At 44.5% G+C, this 21,636-nt stretch overlaps 1 protein-coding gene across 6 annotated transcripts in view; it reads right to left on the bottom strand.

Moving 5' to 3' along the window:
- Window positions 1–5,812: 5,812 nt before the first annotated feature.
- Window positions 5,813–21,636, bottom strand: part of LOC147100541 (N-acetyllactosaminide alpha-1,3-galactosyltransferase-like) — a 56,409-nt gene continuing 40,585 nt past the window's right edge. For all 6 annotated transcript variants that reach the window (XM_085966895.1, XM_085966893.1, XM_085966892.1 and 3 more), the window contains 3 exons: window positions 16,313–16,408; window positions 10,642–10,779; window positions 5,813–8,121 (listed from right to left, as the gene is read on the bottom strand). In XM_085966895.1, coding sequence (XP_085823021.1) covers window positions 7,425–8,121; window positions 10,642–10,779; window positions 16,313–16,408 — 931 coding nt within the window. In that variant the 3' untranslated portion in view covers window positions 5,813–7,424. The remainder of the gene's footprint in view (window positions 8,122–10,641; window positions 10,780–16,312; window positions 16,409–21,636) is intronic.

The following is a 21,636-nucleotide window of genomic DNA, read 5'->3' as shown; positions in this document are numbered from 1 at the left end:
TTCTTCATTGCAATAGTCTGCCTTTATAGTCAGTGACTCTCCAGCGCTACTGAACCCTTTGACGTACATGGAGTTCACAAGATAGATATGGATGAGAAAGGCCATTAATCCAGAAAGACTGCACAATGTCCCCATCACAATTGAGGTACAATAGTGCAGAGGCTTTATTACTGGACCAGTACAATTCTGGAAATAAAAAAGGCTGGAATCAGTAAAAGTGACCCTGAAACCAACATTGTCATAAAAGCCCATCCAGTTCACTAATATCTTTTAAGGAAGGAAATCTGCTGTCCTTGCATGATCTGGCCTATACGTGACTCCAGTCCCACACTTGTGTTCTTGACTCTTAGCTGCCCTCAGAAGTGACCTAAGCATTCAGTGGTATCAAAGAATAACAACTGCAGCAGTTCAAGGCAGCGGCACACCTCCACCTTCACAGGGCAACGAAGAATGGGCAATAAATACTGGTCTTGCCAGCGATGCTGACCTCCAGAGAACTAATTTTTAATAATGCATCCAACTGTTCCCTAAACAATTGCAGGAATTTTGCCTCACCCTGAAGTCTATTCCACGTGGTGACTATTCTTTCCCTGAAGAACCTCCTGCCATCGTTTCTAAGCTTGCCTTTCACCAATTCTAACCAGCAGCCCTCGTCCTACTGTCATGATTTAAGTTGAAGTAACGTTGCAGATTTACCTTTGCTATATCATTTACGCTAACATTGGAGGTCCCCAATCAGTTGCCGCACCTCAAGGCTGAAAAACCCAAGCTTCTCCAGTCTATCCTTAAAACTCAGTTCTTCTACACTAGGATTATTCTTACATAGAATATATGGTGCAGAAACAGGCCATTCGGCCCAACCAGTCTATGCCGGCGTTTAAGCTCCACTTGAGCCAATCCCATACTTCCTTATCTAACTGTAACTCCCTCAGCAGAAATCTCTATTCCCTTCTCCCTCATGTGTTTATCTAGCTTCCCCTTAAATGCATCTATAATATTCGCCTCAACCACTCCCTGTGGTAGCGAGTTCCACATTCTCACCACTCTCTGGGTAAAGAAGTTTCTTCTGAATTCCCTATTTGGTTTCTTAGTGACTATCTTATATTGATGACCTCTAGTTTAAGCTCTTTCCCACAAGTAAAAACACTCTCTCTGGGCTGGATGTTGCCTGCGGAGGTGGGATGGTGGCGGGAGAGCTGGTTGGCGGGTTCTGGTTCTGCACCTGTCTGCAGCCGCTCTCTGAAAATGACTTTCCGTAGATTGACCTTAAGCCCGTCCTGCAGGTTTCCTGGCCAATTACTAGGAAGCGGGTCTGATGACGTCATTTGATGATGTGTCATCCATCGGTTTCCTTAAAGGGACCACGCCCATATTGATTTTGACAGGTGTTCCGTCAGTGTTCTCCAGAATTGAGGTGCTGCAAACACTGACAAGCACTGCACAAAGGTATGCTTATGGAGGGAGTCACAGCACGCAGGGAGATTCTCTTCCCTTCCCATGGGTGGAAGAGACCTCCCCAGGAGATCAACACAGCCTGGTTGCACATTGCACAGGAGGACACAAGCAGGGATGTCGTCAGGAGTGCCTGGCTGCAGTGGCGCCAACCTTTTAATGATCTCAGTAGATCATAAGAACATAAGAAATAGGAGCAGGAATAGGCCACTTGGCCCCTTGGGCCTGCTCCGCCATTTAATAAGATCATGGCTGACCTTGGGCTCAAAGCTACTTCAATGCCCGCTCCCCATAACCCTTCACTCCTTTATCTTGCAAAAATCTGTCTATCTCCACTTTAAATGTATTTAATGACCCAGCCGCCACGGCTCTCTGGGGCAGAAAATTCCACAGATTTACGACCCTCAGAGAAGAAATTCCTCCTCATCTCAGTTCTAAAAGAGCGACCCTTTATTCTGAAACTATGCCCCCGAGTTCTAGATTTCCCCACGAGGGGAAACATCCTCTCTGCATCTACCTTGTTGAGCCCCCTCAGTATCTTGTATGTTTCAATAAGATCACCTCTCATTCTTCTAAATTCCAATGAGTATAGGCCCAACCTGCTCAACCTTTCGTCTCTGAACTGCCTCCAATGCAAATATATCCTTCCTTAAATAAGGAGACCAAAACTGTACGCAGTACTCGAGGTGCGGTCTCACCAATATCCTATACAGTTGTAACAGGACTTCCCTGCTTTTATCCTCCAACCCCCTTGCAATAAAGGCCAACATTCAATTTGCCTTTTTGATTACTTGCTGTAATAGCATGCTAACTTTTTTATTTCATGCACAAGGACCCCCAGGTCCCTCTGAACTGTAGCATTTTGTAATCTCTCTCCATTTAAATAATAATTTGCTTTTTTATTTTTCCTGTCAAAAGTGCATAACCTCTCACTTTCCCACATTATACTCCATCTGCCAAATGTTTGCCCACTCACTTAGCCTATCTATATCCCTTTGCAGATTCTTTGAGTCCTCTGCACAACTTGCTTTCCCACCCATCTTTGTATCATCTGCAAACTTGGCTACATTACACTCAGTCCCTTCATCCAAGTCATTAATGTAGATTGTAAATAGTTGAGGCCCCAGCACCGATCCCTGTGGCACCCCACTAGTTACCGTTTGCCAACCAGAAAATGACCCATTTATCCCGACTCTCTGCTTTCTGTTAGCCAATTCTCTATCCATGCTTTTCTTATGCAGTAACCTTTTATGTGGCACCTTATCAAAAGCTTTCTGGAAATCCAAATACACCACATCCACTGGCTCACCTTTATCTACCCTGCTCGTTACATCCTCAAAGAACTCCAGCAAATTTGTTAAACATGATTTCCCTTTCATAAAACCATGCTGACTCTGCATGACTGCATTATGATTTTCCAAATGCCCTGCTGCTGCTTCCTTAATGAAGGATTCCAGCATTTTCCCAATGACAGATGTTAGGCTAACTGGTCTACAGTTTCCTGCATTCTGTCTCCCTCCTTTCTTAAATAGTGGGGTACCGCAGGGATCGGTCCTTGGACCCCAGCTATTGACAATATACATTAATGATCTAGATAAGGGAACTAGATGTAATATCTCCAAGTTTGCAGACGACACAAAGCTGGGTGGGCGTGTGTGCTGCGAGGAGGATACCGAGAAACTCCAGGATGATTTGGACAGGTTGGGTGATTGGGCAGAAGCGTGGCAGATGCAATATAACGTGGATAAATGCGAGGTTATCCACTTTGGTGTCAAAAACAGAAAGGCAGACTATTATCTGAATGGCAATAGATTGGGAGAAGGGGAAGTGCAACGAGACCCGAGTGTCCTTGTGCACCAGTCGCTGAAGGTAAGCATGCAGATGCAGCAGGCGGTGAAGAAGGCAAATGGTATGTTGGCATTCATAGCGAAAGGGTTTGAGTACAGGAGCAAGGATGTCCTGCTGCAGTTGTACAGGGCCTTGGTGAGACCACACCTTGAGTACTGTGTGCAGTTTTGGTTGCCTTATCTGAGGAAGGATGTTCTTGCCATGGAAGGAGTTCAGCAAAGATTCACAAGGCTGATCCCTGGGATGGCAGGAATGACGTATGAGGAGAGATTGGGTCAATTGGGCTTATACTCGCTGGAGTTTAGAAGAATGAGAGGAGATCTCATCGAAACTTATAAAATTCTGACAGGTCTGGACAAACTAGATGCAGGTAGAATGTTCCCGATGGTCGGAGAGTCCAGAACCAGGGGTCATAGTCTAAGGATAAGGGGTAAGCCATTTAGGACATAGATGAGGAAGAATTTCTTCACCCAGAGAGTGGTGAACCTGTGGAATTCTCTACCACAGAAGGCAGTTGAGGCCAAGTCTTTAAATATATTCAAGAAGGAGTTAGATATATTTCTTAGAGCTAAAGGTATCAAGGTATATGGGGAGAAGGCAGGTATGGGGTACTGAATTTGGATGATCAGCCATGATCTCATCGAATGGCAGAGCAGGCTCGAGGGGCCGAATGGCCTACTCCTGCTCCTATCTTCTATGTTTCTATGTGGTTTTCCAATCCGCTGGGACCTCTCCAGAGTCCAGGGAATTTTGGTATATTTCAACCAATGAGGAAAAACTTTTTTACGCAGCGAGTGGTTAGGATCTGGGGTACACTGTCTGAAAGGGTGGTGGAGGCAGATTCAATCATGGCTTTCAAAAGGGAATTGGATAAGTACCTGAAGGAAAATAAATTGCAGGGCTGTGGGAAAGGTGGGGGAGTGGGACTAGCTGAAGTGCTCTAGCAAAAGCTTCCTTCTGTGCTGTAACCATTCTATGATTCTACGAACAGATTTGGGTGTGCTAGATTTTTCTCCATCATGTGTCCTCCCTCCTCTGAGAGCTCACCTCTGCTGGTGTAGGGTTCCATAAATGCCACCAACCTTCAACAAAGTGGCATTTCTCCACATGGAGACTAGATAACAAGTGTTGACATAGGAACAAAAGTAGGCCATTCACCCCTTAGAGTCTGTCCCGCCATTCAATTAGATCATGACTGATCTGTATCCAAACTCAATTTACCCGCCTTGGTTCCATAACCCTTAATACCCTTACCTAATAAAACTCTATCAATCTTTAAGTGCTTCCTGACATCATCCCTGAACTGACTGGGCTCCACAGTCGAACCCAATTCTCATCTGATGTGTGCACACATGCAATTCGAGCAGGGGTTAGAGTCGTAATCAGATGTGGGAAACTTGGCTAAACTACATCTCCTTACTCCGTGTACCTTCTGGTCTATATGGGATAATATTAATCCCCAAATAACAGTTGGGTTTTGGTTGGGTGGGATGTTAAAAATTTTTTTTTAATGTCAAACCCAAACCCAAGCCACCTCAAACCCACCCACTTCCGGCTTTAACAGAGGCAAGATGAGGGGTGGACAACCAACCCGCTCCCAGGAGGCGGGTCGCACATTAACATATTTCCAGTGAGGCTACATGCCTCAGATTTTATCTCTCTCTTCCAGCTTTGATGCCAACTGGCCAGGTTTCCCAGGCCTCGGGAAACCCGGCAGCTAAAGGGAGGCGAGGACTGCTGCATGGAAGAGGCAAGTGCTTTTCCAGCACTGCTTGTGGGCCTGGAGGAGCAGGAGTGTTTCCTCCAGCCTCCCAAGCAAACCTGCTTCCTCCCCGTGATCAAATCCCCTCCAACAACTTGCATTTATGTAGCAGCAAAAAGTCCCAAGGCGCTTCACAGGAGTGTTACCAATCAAAATTTGACACTGAGCCAGAGAAGGAGATATCAGAACAGACGACCAACAACTTGGTCAAAGTTAAGTTTTAAGGAGTGTCTTAAAAGGAGGACAGAGAAGTCGAGCAGAGGTTTAAGGCAGAATTCCAGAGCTTAGGGGTCTAGGCAGATGAAAGCATGGCCGCCAATGACCACCGACCCCACCACTTCCCCATCTCTGCCCCATCTCTGCCCCCCGATCTCTCTCCGACCCCGCGATCACCCCTGACCCTCCAAGCCTACCTGCTCCTGGGCTGCGGCCTCGTGCAACGTACCCCGCCCGACAGCGAGCCAAGCCCATCAATCAGGCTGGCTTCCGGGCAGGGAATCTGTTTGGGGGGGGGGGGGGGGGGGGGGGGGGGAGGTGGGGGAAAACATGCACGCGGTGGAGTTAACGCACGGCATTCAGGGAATCCCGGCCTCCCGGGTTTCCCGACCAGAACTCCTCCACTCCCACCCCCGTATCGAAATCCTGCTCAGTAAAGATTGGGGCCTATAACTCAGCTACTCTTCAGCTGAGGTGGGGGGAAACACACGCAACTCGAGAAAATGTATATTATTCAAAAACAAACTTCTTGGACAGAATTATAAATTTATTAATCTCATGCCCAATATACAGATTTTCTCATTATCCAAATAAGGAAGGTTTTTTTATACATCACGGTCAATGATACTGAAAGAGTCGGCAGTTTTTAATCCAAGGTCAGTGCTGGCCCCAACGGGCCTGTGTAAACATAATTCACAAATTCAGTTTTTTAAAAAAGCAGCAGTGCTTCATTAAAGCCCTTCACTTTTAATGTATACAGTTTATCTATATTAAATCAGCTTGGTCCAAATCCTGAGTTTAAAAAACATTCTTCTATGCGGCATGGGTTGGGGCAGTGGGTAATTCTGGTGAAAGGGAGAAAACAGGCCCGAAATGGGTTCAGTGCTAAAAAGACACGCCTGTTTGAAAGTGTGTTTTTAAGCACGCAATTTTGGTCCGAATTGCCGATTACCAGGTACCAAAAAAGAGGTTTAGCACTCAAGCGCTGATTAGATACAATTTTCCTGGAGCAGAATATGTGGGGCTCCCCGCACCCACTTCCACTGAAGGTGTGGTGTGCTCTGGCTGACACACAGCGAGCGGCACACATTGCAGGATGGATCAGGGACCGAGTGAGAGGTCGCACGGGTTCTCTGACGCAGCCCTGGAGGTCCTGGTGGAGGAGGCCCAGAGGAGGAGAGATGTCCTTTACTTACCCCCCACCCCACCAAGTGGGAGGCCTCCACTTTGCCCTCCTGCAGAAGCTGCTGCTGCTCTGCCTGGCCTCAAAAGGTAGAGTAACACGTCGCTCACTATTCTTTAGGAATTCCTCAGAGAATTTTCAGAATAAACATCGATAGTGTGTTGGTCAAGTCTTGATTAAAGTGTCCCAGAATGTTTCCCGATGTGTTTTAAAAGCCCTCTTCAGACCTCAAGCAGCAAGTGAACATTGAAAAGGTGATACATCACCTACATCAAAGTACATGTACTTTAAGTAGCGCTCAAAATCCTCAGCAACGACTAGTTTACTCCCAATCAGCTGGTCGCTGTTAAGAGAGGGTGTTAGGTCAAAGTGCTAGCCACCAAAATGTTGTGCAGCCTCCTTAGTGAGTGCTGGCAGGCAATTTAAGTGGAAATCATCAGCTTAACAATCCTCTGGGCTGGCGGTTCCTAGCGCAAGCTACAACTCCTCTACCAAGATAGCGTCTTGCGCTAAACCGCCGTTTCAGCTTAAGACCCCATCTTGGCCACCTCAGAGGCTCTTTAGCGCTGAAAGTTTCCAGGGAAAATTGCTCCCCCCCCGCCCCAAACTGTCTTTTCACCTTTGGGACCAGACATCAAATACAGCCCAGAACGGATGAAATTCTCCAGCTTGTACATGGAGAGTTTAGGCAGCCTCAGCTGAGTGATAACGTGCATACATCGCTAAATTCCCCATCTCTTTCTTGAACAGCTGGTGGGGGCAATGGGAGGCGTCGCACTGGTGCAATAGTTTGGAGGATTAAGGTACATTCTTGGGGCAGAGTATAGGCAGCTTCACCATGCACCCATCACATGTTGTGCCTCTCAGGAGAGTCATCTATACTAAACTGGGAGAGAGAAGGCACATTTCCCCTCACCTTAAGGGGCAAAGTATTAAAATTAATAGAAATTCCTTTCTAAAGGCTTAGTCAATTTGTCGACTGATGTCATACTCTTTCTTAGCCCACAACAGTCTGACCACATGGATGTCTCTTCGCCATCCGATCTTTTGATCCCAGCAGTATTCTGGCGAAAGAACTTTGGTGGGTTTGTGCACCCAGAAGTATTTGTTGAGGTGGCTCTCGTCTTGCCAAAGAGCCTCCACATTCTTCTGTTTGTCCTGCATGATCCCCCGGTGGCAGCTCTCCGTCAGGTTCTTGACGCTCTGCCAAGTCCCGCCAAACACGGCGGCGTGATAGTAGAAATCGCCCCTGCCGCTTAAGTAAGCCGTGGAGTGGGGGTTATTGTCATAGGTGTACAAGAACCTCGGCCGTCTGTAGTACCAAGCGTGCAGGAGCGCCACCGACTCGCTCAGCGCCTCCGTGCCGAAGCGGCCTTGGAATCTCTGATCCACATCGAAGCAGAACACGTAGCTGGCCTCGTGCTTGATGTGGTCCTCAATCAACCTGCTGATCATCTTCATGCGGGCCATGGAAATATCTTGCCACCGCTTGTGCATTTCAAATTTAAAGCTCTTGACTTTCCGCCTTCCACTCAGCCTCAGATTCATCTCTTCCAGCTTCAGCAGATTATCTACAAACACATAGTAGATGACAGAGAATCCCGGCATGAAATATTCATCGGCTGACACCAGGAAATCCTTCAAGTACAAGTCCAGATACCTGAAATATGGAAAAGTGAACCTTCTCTTAGAAGCAGTAGTCACATGCAGACAAACACACCCACATACTCTTCCAACCCCACCCCCAACTCCCCCTCGTTTTATCCCAATCTTTCCTGACGATTTTGACTCATTTTTGGAATACATAGCCCCTGATCTTGGCGTACCAGCTGTTCTACTAGTGTTAAAATATAAAATTCTGACAGGACCGGAGAGACTTGATGCAGGAAGGATGTTCCTGATGGCGGGGGAGTCCAGAACCAGGGGTCACAGTCTAAGGATAAGGGGTAAGCCATTTAGGACAGAAATTAGGAGGAATTTCTTCACCCAGAGAGTGGTGAACCTGTGGAATTCTCTACCGCAGAAGGCAGCTGAGGCCAATTCATTAAATATATTCAAGAAGGAGTTAGATATATTTCTTAAGGCTAAAGGGATCAAGGGGTATGGAGAGAAAGCAGGGACAGGGTACTGAATTTGGATGATCAGCCATGATCTCATTAAATGGCGGAGCAGGCTCGAGGGGCCGAATGGCCTACTCCTGCTTCTATCTTCTATGTTTCTATGTTAATGCTTGGGTGCAATGCAACAATCACCACATCGCTCCCCCCAACCCCCACCGGCACTGGAGATTTTTATATTGGGGGCGCAATGGGTGCCTATCCGAGAGTAGAATTACCAGCCAGAAGTCCACTTGTACAAGCACATTTTCAGTTAAATCAGTGTGTTCAAGTTTTCCAACGCTCCAGGGAGCCCAGCCATCAGCCACTTAGAGAACGGGACATTTGAGTGAATAGATTTTAATGCACTCACTTGCGGCCAGTGGAGGCCGGCACTCAATACTCAGTGTTTACTATCAATTGCCATGCTACCAAGGAGAAATGGCCACCGAAAGTGAATCTTAAACCCACCGTACGCATCCTCATACTCTGGCATTCTAAAGCAGGAGTATCCAAATTATGGTCCGTGGACCACACGTGAACCCTCCCCCTGAATCGTGGCAATCCGACCCAGGCGTAGTCTTATTTGTTGCTCGCCAGTTTGCTCTGAAATGTTTGGAAAGAGCTGTTCTTAGTGCTCATATTGATGGCCAACGCCTAAAATCAGAAAACCAAGATCTGTTATACTACATTTCAAGAAATCTGTTGGCTTTGATTCATCCTGAGGAATGTGAAAGGCACCATATAAATGCAAGTTGGTTTTTTCTCTAGCTTATTATTTTGAGGTTACAGTTCTGACCTGTTACTCTATGACTGGATTCAGGGAGTGTGTGACTTGCTTACGGATTGCATTTCAGCCTTGCTCTCCCAATACATCAAGCAAGTCAGTGCCTACACTGGGAATGGCTCCATATTTGTATTTCCATGTACAAGGCGTATCCTAGTGAATATGCATTATAACAGCTCTCTAAAGCCACAATATCCTTCCCATAGTGTGGAGCCCAATACTGCACACAGTACTCTAACTGAGGTATCATTAAGGCTTTATATAGGCTCATCATTACCTCTTAGCTTTCATATTCTAAACCTCCTGGAATTCTATGTTTCATCAGATTAGCTTTTAACGGCCTTATCAACTTGACTCTTTCACAATACTGCAAGCTCTTGGCAAAGGATCAGGCAGATTTATAACTGTACTCACTTTAAATTCATTCTCGCACAAAAGGAGTCCTGAAAAATGTGTGTTACGCAGAAACTCAACATATTTCATTGCTGCCTTCAATGTCCTGTGAATTTGTTTTGCTAGGAATACAAAACGGTTCTAAACCTTACCTTATGACAGAGTTAAAAATGAGAACTATAAAAATTACAGCACAGGAGGCTGCTATTTGACGCACCAGATCTGTGCCAGTGCTAGGTCTTCAATTAATAGACCAGTAAGTAATCCAACTTGTGGAGCGATACTAAAAATCATACGGATCTGCAAGGTCCCAAATTTGATTTTGAATCTATCTACTATAATCACATCTGCCTTTCATATTCTTCATTTTCAAATACTTGTCCAATTTCCTTTTCCAGATTTAGGCAAAGATAGGAAAAGGGGCGTGACGGAGAAAGTGAGTAATGCTACCACTGAGCTCAGGCAGAAACCCAATTCAAGCCTTAATTGCTGCCCCAGCAGAGAGCAGTTGGCAACACAGACTGTGGGACAACGCCACTGCTTTGGGGAGCTTCCAGCCTCCTCACGGGCAGGCAAGGCACTTGGTTTGGTCAGTACAGCCTAGTGATATGGTTTGCACCTCACTGGCATGCACAAAACTTTTTCAAACATTCGGTAAGTAACTAAAACTGAAAGTTGAAACTTATGTGCAACTGTTTCTCTGCTGTGAAACAGGTGCTGCAGAGCCTGCCCAGCCTGGGGTGGGGTGGGTTTGACATGCACCAGAAGCTCTGGTATACCTCAGACTTCCTTCTACTAGCAGTGCTTTTGCAATATAAAAGGGGAGGCAACTGTGTAATATCTTACAGTAGGCTTTGAGAGTTTAACAATGGCACTCTACACAGCACAAAGTACAGCAACATACTTGCCAACTGCAAAGACTGTGAGACCAATAACAATCTTCTGTTTCTTGTACACCTCATCATAATACTTGGGATTGAAGATTCCATTCCAAATGATTGGAGCTTTCCAATTTGTACAAGTCTGCACATCAGTCCTGTTCCTAAAAAAAAAAAATAACCATGAAAAAGTGCATTCTCCTGCCCCACTTCTTGCCTCCAATGTTCTCCCTTCTTTTGCAGGCATGCTGGAGTATGGCTGCCCTCGGGTATCTCCCCCAACTGTCCCATATTCGTCTCAGTCAATGAGTGTTGGCAGGGTATTTGACTGTGAAAGATATCAGAGCCGTGCCCAATGTTCACATATCTGCACTTTCTGGCAGGGCTAACTGGATAGCCATCAGCAGCAGGAACCATTCCAAATTTCTGAGGCACGATCCTACTTGCGTCATTGCATAGAATTAGATTACATAGAATATACAGCACAGGCCATTTGGCCCAATTAGTCTATGCTGGGGGCTATACTCCACACAAGTCGCCTCCCATTCCATCTACCCCATCTCAGCCTGTCAGCATATCTTTCTATTCCCTTTTCTCCCATGTATTTATCTAGTTTCCTTTTGAAGCAGTCATGTTCCAACATTTTATTCCCTCTGGCGAGTGGTCAATAACCAGAGGTCATCGATTTAAAATCATTGGCAAAAGATCTAAGGGGAGATGAGGAGAAAGTTTTTCACTCAGTTGTCGGCATCTGGAACGCTGGACCTGAAAAGGTGGTGGAAGCCGGTTCCATAAATAATTTAAGAGAGTGGGACATGTACTTGAGAATGACGAACTTACAGGGCTACGGACAAAAAGGTGTTATAAATCTCATCATTATAAAAAACTACTCATGAAATAACACTGGACGACCAGCTGGTGGCGCTGTCCAAGGAGTATAAATACTCGGGTGTGAGCCCAGCTTTCCAGGGACATTTTGTAAGACAAGGAACTAGTGAAGTACAATTAGACCTCCATGTTCTGAAACAAGTTGATTAAAGCCTTGCTTTATACTCAAACCAAGTGCGTAGTGAGTTTTAGTACGTCAATAGGGGTGTGGGACTAAGCACGACTGCTCTTTCTAAGAGCCGGCACAGGCACAAGTTTCTAGGATTCTATTCCAATTATTTTCTGAAGTAAATAAAGAAATTTTTTACAAAGTTTAAGAGTTACTAAAGAGAGTGCATGTCGGAGTCATCCAAACACAAGTTCCTAGCTTTGAGTTCTGGTCTGAGAAAGCGGACCTCAGCTCAGCTGTGGGGACATTGCAACAACTGGCATCAGTTATTTTTTATTCTTAAGGGAAACCAAGGCCTATAGCGTGGGACCCAGAGGAGCAAAAGGGCAGAATTACCTATCAACCCAGCTAAAAAGAAAACTACTGCAGGTGCCTTGTCTGCTCTCTTGTCCAAGAGTGCGAGAGAGAGATTGGAAGAGCCTCAGTAGCTATTCAAATTTGATTTAAGTATTGGGCATACTTGGCCTTTATAGAAATGAGTTTTTGAAGGAGGGGAACAAGTACTTGGCATTAAAGAGGACATTAAGCTTCTGAGAGGCAGCATTAGCAATGGCGATATGGGAGTACCATTGGAAATCAGAGGAGATAATGAGTTCAAGAATAGCAACAGATAAAAGGAAGGGCCAAGGATGAAGCCATTAAAAGGCAAGAGCTGTAGGTTAGATTTCAAAGAGACATAAAGAAACTATCTTTGAAGAATTGAAAGAACCAAAGATTTTCTCTGCCTCGTCCCCGAAAGGCATGGAAGAGATCAAGGTGTCCAGATTTATTCACGCAGAGGTCTTTTCCACGAGAAAAGTGATCCAGCCATGGCTAACTAAAGAAGTTAAGGATAGTATTAGATTAAAAGAGGCTTATAATGTTGCAAAGAATAGTAGTAAGCCTGAGGATTGGGAGAGCTTTAGAAACCAGCAAAGGATGACCAAAACATTAATAAAAAGGAAGAAAAATGAATATGAGTAAATTAGCAAGAAATATAAAAACAGATTGTAAGAGCTTCTACAAGTATGTAAAAAGGAAGAGAGTAGCAAAAGTAAACATTGGTCCCTTAGAGGCTGAGACAGGAGAAATTATATTGGGGGGAACAAGAAAATGGCAGAGGCTTCAAACAAATATTTTGTATCCGTCTTCACAGTAGAAGACACAAATAGTATACCAAAAATAGTGGGAAACCAAGGGGCTAATGCGAGCGAGGAACTTAAAGTAATTAATATGAGTAGAGAAAAAGTACTTGAGAAACGAATGGGACTAAAAGCCGACAAATCCCCTGGACCTGATGGCCTACATCCTAGGGTTGTAAAAGAGCTGGCTGCAAAGATAGTGGATGCATTGGTTGTGATCTTCCAAAATTCCCTAGATTCAGTAACGGTCCCAGTGGATTGGAAGGTAGCAAATGTAACCTTGCTATTCAAGAAAGGAGGGAAAGAAAACAGGGAATTACAGGTTAGTTAGCCTGGTATTAGTCATCGGGAAAATGCTGGAATCCATTATAAAAGGAAGTGGTAACAGGGCACTTAGAAAATCCTAATATGATTAGGCAGAGTCAACATGGTTTTTATGAAAAGTAAATCGTGTTTGACAAATTTATTAGAGTTTTTGAGGATGTAACTAGCAGGGTAGGTAAAGGGGAACCAGTGGATGTAGTGTACAGGAAACTTTCTTTTATCCGGCACGGACGGGACCGATGTGGTGCCGGTTCATCAAAAATTCCAGATAACCGAACGCTATAGTAAAAGATACGGAGCTGAGAGCGCCGTATAAAGCAACAAACCCTGTTGCTTAGCAACAGGTTCAAAACAATGGCCACAAGTTGCAAGCGTCTCTGTACCTTAGCAACAGCTGCAGCCACACCCTTACACAGCAACACATGGAGCAAGGCAAGTAATAAAAGTTACCTGAACCTACTCCTGAATTTTGCCGGTTAACCGAGATTTCCGGTTATTTAGGGCCGGTTAATCGAAAGTTTCCTGTATTTGGATTTCCCAAAGGCCTTCGATAAGGTGCCACATAAAAGGTTGTTAAGGAAAATAAGGTCACATGGGGTTGGGGGTAAGGTATTAGCATGGATAAAGCATTGGTTAACAGACAGAAAACAGAGAGTAAGGATAAACGGGTCATTTTCAGATTGACAGGCTGTAACTAGTGGGGTGCCGCAAGGATCAGTGCTTGGGTCTCCGCTGTTTACAATCTATATTAATGACTTAGATGAAGGGACCAAGTGCAATGTATCCAAATTTGCTGACGATACAAAGCTAGGTGGAAAAGTAAGATGTGAGGAGGACGCAAAGAGCCTGCAAAGGGATTATAGACAGGTTAAGTGAGTAAGCAATAAAGTGGCAGATGGAGTAAAATGTGAGGTTATTCACTTTGGTAGGAAGAATAGAAACAGAATGTTTTTAAATGGTGAGAAACTATTAAACGTTGGTGTTCAGAGAGATTTGGGTGTCCTTGTGCAGGAACAGAGAGTTAGCATGCAGGTACAGCAAGCAATGAGGAAGGCAAATGGCATGTTGGCCTTATTGCAAGGGGGTTGGAGTATAAGAGTAAAGGAAGTCTTACTACAATTGTACAGGGCTCTGGCGAGACCACACCTGGAGTACTGTGCACAGCTTTGGTCTCCGTATTTAAGGAAGGACATACATAGAAACATAGAAGGTAGGAGCAGGAGTAGGCCATTCGGCCCTTCGAGCCTGCTCCGCCATTCAGCGAGATCATGGCTGATCATCCACACCCTAGCACCCGGTCCCTACACTGACAGCCATCCCACACAAGCCCTATCCCCGTAACCCCACGTATTTAATCCCCCCTAACACTAAGGGCCAATTTTTATCATGGCTAATCAACCTAACCCGCACATCTTTGGACTGTGGGAGGAAACCGGAGCACCTGGAGAAAACCCACGCAAACACGGGGAGAATGTCTGTGTGGAGTTTGCACAGTCACCCGAGGCCGGATTTGAACCCGGGTCCCTGGCGCTGTGAGGCAACAGTGCTAACCACTATGCCACCCACTACTTGCCTTAGAGGCGGTGCAACAAAGGTTCACTAGACTGATCCCTGGGATGAGAGGGTTGACCTATGAGGAAAGATTGAGCCTATACTCTCTCGAGTTTAGAAGAATGAGAGGTGATCTTATTGAAACATGCAAGATTCTGAAGTGGAATGACAGGGTAAATGCTGAGAGGTTGTTTCCCCTGGCTGGAGAGTCTAGAACTAGGGGACATAGTCTCAGGATAAGGGGCCGACCTTTTAAGACTGAGATGAGGAAGAATTTCTTCACTAAGAGGGTTGAGTGTCTTTGGAATTCTCTACCCCAAAGTGCTGTGGATGCTCAGTCATTGAATATATTCAAGGCTGAGATAGAGAGATTTTTGGACTCCAGAGGAGTTAAGGGATATGGGGATAGGGCAGGAGAGTAGAGTTGAGGTCGAAGATCAGCCTGATCTTATTAAATGGCGGAGCAGGCTCAAGGGGCTGTATGGCCTAACTCTGCTCCTAATTCTTATGTTCTTATGGTTTATACAATCTGAAGGAAGTTGATGAATGTAGAGTGGGATGATCAGCAAGAGATTGGAAAAAGTTGAATGAGTGGAAGAGGTCATTGAAATCAAGGAACAGGGAGGGAGAGATCAGAGTTTTGGGGTACCCTTGCGTTGAGGGGGGGTCAGAGGAAGAGCCAACAACTACAACATAGAGTGATTTGAGATGAAACTAGAGAGCCATCAAAATAGCTTTTGTGGGAGACCATATGGCAATAACTGGGTTAGAAATGCACAGAACCAGTCTTTGGCAAAGGTTTAAGATGTCCAAAGCAATGATAGGTAATTCACCAAAAAGTGTTAAAGTTCTAGAGTTGGTATTATAGGCAACAGAATTACCAGAGGAACAGCCACACTGAAAATCATACCCCAATGATCATGGATTAGGCCTGAACTTTCAAAGCAATGAATAATTTGAGCGTTAACCATAATTTCAAAAACCTTAGACAGTGCCAATGGTCACAAAAGCCCATTGGCAAGGATACAGATACCCTCACCTCCAATCCTAAGAGATTAACTAAATTACTGGGATGATCAGGAATGCAGATATGCTGATTAATGAATTGTTTCAAAAGGACATGGCATTAGACTGGCCTGATCGGCAACAGTGGAGAATGGGTGCCATTCTGATGGTGTATACTTTATTCACAAAGAATCTCGATTCCAGCAGAGGGAAATTAAAATTAATAAATTAGGTTTTACTTGACTTGTTAGTTGAAAGGCTCTACAAAGCTATCAAGACTAAGCAACCAACTGGAGTGGAGAGTGAGGAAAAATCCATTAGGGCTCCTTCTCCTATCCAGTGGTGTGTTTGAACATCAGGTAAGAACAAGATCAATCTCAATCAAGATGCTGAACACCACCCCACTCTTCCCCATCCATATAGTGGAATATCTCACTAACTAGACTGAAACATGAATAAGGACCAATTACTTGAGGAACTGCTAGCACCCATTGAGCTATACCCCAGTGAGAGTTGGTGCCTTCAAAAGAGGGGAGAAAAAAAGTGCTTACATGAGAACATTTCTATTTAATAGAATATGAAACAGCAAACAAAATAACATTTGTTAACTATTAACAAGAGTTTGGGAAAAGTATGTACCAATAAGCCAGGCTATTATCCACATGGTTTCCAGATTTAAATCGAAATCCTTTGGGCAAATGGCACTCATCCATGGGAATAAGCCCTTCCATAAACCTGGAAGCAGATTATAGAATACACAGTTAGAATTGAATTACCGTAATTGATCATTTGACATGGCCAAAATGTTTGAAAGCAACTTCAGCCAAAAGTGGCAGACTAGGCGCTCCCCTAGCTGAGCTACTGCAGTGCAACTAATAACAGTGCCATCAATCTGACAATGTGGAAGCGTGCCCAAGTATGTCCTATTCACAAAATGTAGGAAAAATCTAACCGGACTAACTCTGGCTCCATTAGCTTCCTCCCAATCATCTGCAAATTGGTTCCAGGAAATTCCGGATGAATGATTAAATTAGCCAATCTTTTCCAACATTCTCAATACATTAGAGAATGAATTTCAGTCCATGGACTACTCATAGGGCAGCTGATGAAAGCACCGTCCAACCTTCTGGGCCAGTGGGCTAGATCCTTGGGATGCAACTAGTGAGTTGCCACCGAACTATACAACGTTAGCGTGAGTGCACAGAAGCTTCGCATCAATGCCAAAGTTGTACTAATAATGCACCTTAAATAGCTCCCTATTTCAATTTCTCTCTCACTCCCTTACCTGTGTGTCTATCTCTCCTTTCCTTCAGACTCTTTCTGTCCCTTCACTTGTATCCTCCCCTCTTCAATTCAGTTTCGCTCCTCCTCTCTTTCGGTTCTTACAGTTTTCTTCTCTATCCCTTTCTTGCTTTGTTTTAACTTCTCTCTCTCTCACTTTCCTTCTGCAACTGAGGGTACTGAGAGCCAGCAGTCTCGGGACTTGGGCGAGTTGTCAAGTTAGAAACATTAGCAGTCAGGGACTCTGTTTGCAGGTAGAGACAGCAGCACTGGTGGCCACTGCATTTGGTGCAGTGACATGGGATGTTAATGGTGCTGCCTTTTGCTGTTGCTGGGGTTTGGAAAGTCCCTAGGTTGGGAACTGCCTGCATGCATGGTCTATTGGGAGGGCAGGAAGTGTTGGTATCTTCAGGTTCAACTTTTGCTCGCTGACCTACATTGGCTTCCGGTCCGACAACACTTCGAGTTAAAAACTCTCATCCTGGTTTTCCAATCCCTCCATGGCCTCGCCCCCCGCCCCCCCCCCAACCGATCTCTGTAATCTCCTCCAGCCCTTCAACCCTCCAAGATCTCTTCACTCCTCCAATTCTGGCCTCTTGTGCATCCCCGATTTTCATTGCTCCACCATTGGTGGCCGTGCCTTCAGCTATCTCAGCCCCAAGCTCTGAAATTCCATACAGAAACCTCGCCGCCCCTCTCCCCTCCTTTAAAACCTACCATTTTGACTAAGCTTTAGGTCGCCGGTCCTAATTTCTCCTTATGCGGCTCATGGTCAAATATGTTTTGATAACACTCCTGTGAAGCACCTTGGAACGTTTTACTAAGTTAAAAGGCATTAAATAAATGCAAGTTGCTGCGAGCTTGCTGCTTCAGGGTGGGTCATCCTCATTTCTGTTCCCACATCCAAGTAGCGAGTCCAAGATAAGCGAGGTGACACGAATACTATTAAGGCGAGGTGCTCAGGCTAAAAAACCCCACACACACTGGCAGAAACTGATCAGCCAGCAGAACCGTGGGAAATGCTACAGCCTTGTCAGCAGGAGGACATGAGCTGAACATGCACTTCCACTCCCAGCAGACTGCTCTCCTCCTTCAGCTGGACTCAAGGAGGGGAACAACTCTGCTGGGAGCAGAAAGTACCAGTGAACCCACTTATCCCTACAGGAAGGCTGGAAATGCTGCCTGTGATTTATTTTTTATTACTTCCCACCAGATCAGATCAGATCAGCAGTTTCTGCTGGCAGGAAATACAACGGACTCAAACTTGATGTGGAATTAAAGAACCCAGTGAGAGATAATTGATAAACTAATCAACTTGAAGATGATAAAACCTCTGGTCCAGATGGACTGCATCCGCGCATATTAAAATAAGTTAGGGAAGAGATAGCAGGGGCACGATTACATAGGTATGAAAATTCATTAGAAAAGGGAATTGTGCCAGAAAGCAGCTAATTTTATTCCTATATTTAAAAAAAGGGAGCTGGAACAAGTCCAGGGAACTATAGACCAGTTAACAGTGTCAGTGGTAGGAAAGATCATGAAATCTTTACTCAAAGATGGAATAGAAAAGCACCTAGAAACCGAAAGTAATAGGAGTACGGATTTCAAAAGGGAAGGTGATGCTTCACCAACCTTATTGAACATAAGAAATAGGAGCAGGAGTAGGTAATTTGGCCCTTCGAGCCTGCTCCGCCATTCAATGAGATCATGGCTGATCTTCTGCCTCAACTCCGTTCACCAGCCCTATCGCCATATCCCTTGATGCCCTTACTAGTCAGAAATCTATTTACTTCTGTTTTGAATATACCCAATAACTGAGCCTCCACAGCCCACTGGGGTAGAGAATTCCAAAGATTCACCACCCTCTGTGTGAAGAAATTTCTTCTCATCTCAGTCCTGAATGGCCTACCCTTTATCCTGAGGCTGTGGCCCCTGGTTCTAGACTCCCCAGCCAAGGGGAACATTCTCGCAGCATCCACTTCAAGCCCTGCAATAATTTTGTATGCTTCAATGAGATCCCCTCTCATTCTTCTGAATTCAAGAGAATACAGGCCTAGTTTACTCAATCTCTTCTCATACGACAGTCCCACCATCTCAGGAATCAATCTTGTGAACCTTTGTTGCACTCCCTCTATGGCAAGTATATCCTTCCTTAGGTAAGGAGACCAACATTGTACACAGTGCTCCAGGTGTGATCTCACCAAGATCCTATATAATTGAAGACTTTACTCCTGTACTCAAATCCTCTTGTAATGAAGGCCAGCATACCATTTGCCTTCCTAATGGCTTGCTGCACCTGCACATTCACTTTCAGTGGCTCACGTAAGTGACTTTAGTGCAACAAACATATACACCTCTAGGGCATAAAAACCCAAAAGGAAAAGTGATCCAACCATTGCTAACAAAAGAAATTAAAGCTAGTATTAAGTCAAAGGAGGAAGCTTATAAAGTTGCCAGAAAAAGCAGTCAGCCTGAGGATTGGGATCTTTTTAGAAATCAGCAAAGGGGGACCAAGAAATTGATAGAGAAAGGGAAAATGGAATGTGAGCAAAAACAAGTGAAAAATATAAAAACGGATTGTAAAAGCTTCTATTAGGTATGTGAAAAGAAAAAGACTGGCGAAGCTAAAGGTAGGTCCTTTACAGTCAGAGACGGGAGAATTTATAATGGGGAATGAGGAAATGGCAGAGAAATTAAATACTTTGTTTCTGTCTTCACGGAGGAAGACACAAAAAGCCTCCCAGAAATACGAGAAAACCAAGGATGTGGCGAGAATGAGGAACTTAGTAAAAAAAAACAGTACTAGCAAAATTAATGGGACTAAAAGTTGATAAATCCCAAGGACTGGATGACCTACATCCTAGGGTTTTGAAAGAGGTGGCCATTGGGATAGTGGACGCATTGGTTGTCATCTTCCAAAATTCTATAGATTCTGGAACAGTTCCTGCAGATTGGAGGATAGCAAATGTAACCCCGCTATTTAAGAAAGGAGGGAGAGAAAACAGGGAACTACAGACCTGTTAGCCTCACATCAGCAGTTGGGAAAATGCTAGAATCTATTATAAAGGATGCAATAACTGGACACTTCGAAACTAATAGTAAGATTGGGCAGAGTCAACGTGGATTTATGAAGGGAAGTCCTGTTTGATAAACCTATTGGGAGTTCTTTGAGGATGTAACTAGTGGAGCAGACAAAGGGGAACCGGTAGATGCGGTGTATTTGGATTTTCAGAAGGCCTTCGATAAGGTCCCACACAAGAGGTTGGTGAACAAAATTAGGGCACATGGAATTGGGGGTAATATACTAGCATGGATTGAGAATTGGTTAACAGACAGAAAACAAAGAGTAGGGATAAATGGGTCTTTTTCAGGATGGCAGGCTGTGACTAGTGGGGTACCACAAGGATCAGTGCTTGGGCCCCAGCTATTCACAATCTATATCAATGATTTGGATGAGGGGACTAAATGTAATATTTCCAAATTTGCTGATGATACAAAGCTAGGTGGCAGTGTCAGTTGTGTAGAGGATGTTAAGAGGCTTCAAGGGGATCTCGAGTGGGCGAGAACATGGCAGATGGAATATAATGTGGATAAATGTGAAGTTATCCACTTTGGTAGAAAAAACAGAAAGGCAGAGTATTTCCTAAATGGTGAAAGATTGGGGAATGCAGATGCTCAAAAGGGACTTTGAATTCTTTGAATATGTAACAGGAAGTGTAGACAAGCGTAATGCAGCAGATATAATATATATGGATTTTCAAAAGGTCTTCAATAAAGGTACCACATAGCAGACTCATGACTAAGGTCAAAGAATGTGGAGTCAGTAGACAGTTGCAGATTGGATAGCAAGTTCGCTACAAAACAGAAAACAGTAGGGGTTAAAGGTAGTTACTCGGATTGGCAAAAGGTGGGAAGTGGTGTTCCACAGGGATTGGTGCTGGGACCAATGTTGTTCACAATTTACATAAATGATTTGGACTCAGGAGTCGGAAGTACAATTTCAAAATTTGCAAAAGACACAATATTGGGAGATGTAGTTACTACAAAGGAAGATTACGACAAAATACAAGACAACATTAATAAACCTGCAGAATGGGCGCACAATTGGCAAATGAATTTCAATATAGGTAAGTGAGGTGGTGCATTTGGGTAGGAAGAATAAGGAGACTACGTACTCTATTATAAATGCTATCCTGCTCCACCAACCAACCTGCATTTGCAATGACATCCCATTGATATGGCCAGTAATGCTGCCTGTGATTTATTTTTATTAATTCCCACCAGATCAGATCAGCAGATTCTACTGGCAGGAAAGGCAGAGGACTCAAACTTGATGTGGAATTATAGAACCCCCAGTGATGCCCTCATCTACTAAAAAGGAATAATTTTTACATTACTTATACATTCAAATGAAATACAGATGAGGCAGGCTTTAGGATGTTATTCGTAACCCAGCACTACAGTGCCAGAAAGCAGTACTGTACTTTAAACCACAATATAACCAGACATCTGTGTGCGTTTGTAGGGCAACATTAATTTTCCATGATTTCATAAGGATTACTCAGCTATTCTACCATGTGGTCTCACTGCCCACATCTTTTCAGGACCACACTAGTGCAAGCTGTCCAATCAATGCCTAATAAAGACCTGCAAAACATGGAAAGTAACAGCTTAAAAAAAAC

The sequence above is a fragment of the Somniosus microcephalus genome, chromosome 25 (genome assembly GCF_052327205.1).
Source record: "Somniosus microcephalus isolate GS21.2 chromosome 25, FLI_Smic_1.0, whole genome shotgun sequence".
Taxonomy (NCBI): Eukaryota; Metazoa; Chordata; class Chondrichthyes; order Squaliformes; family Somniosidae; genus Somniosus; species Somniosus microcephalus.
This window is presented reverse-complemented; position numbering and strand designations above follow the sequence as displayed.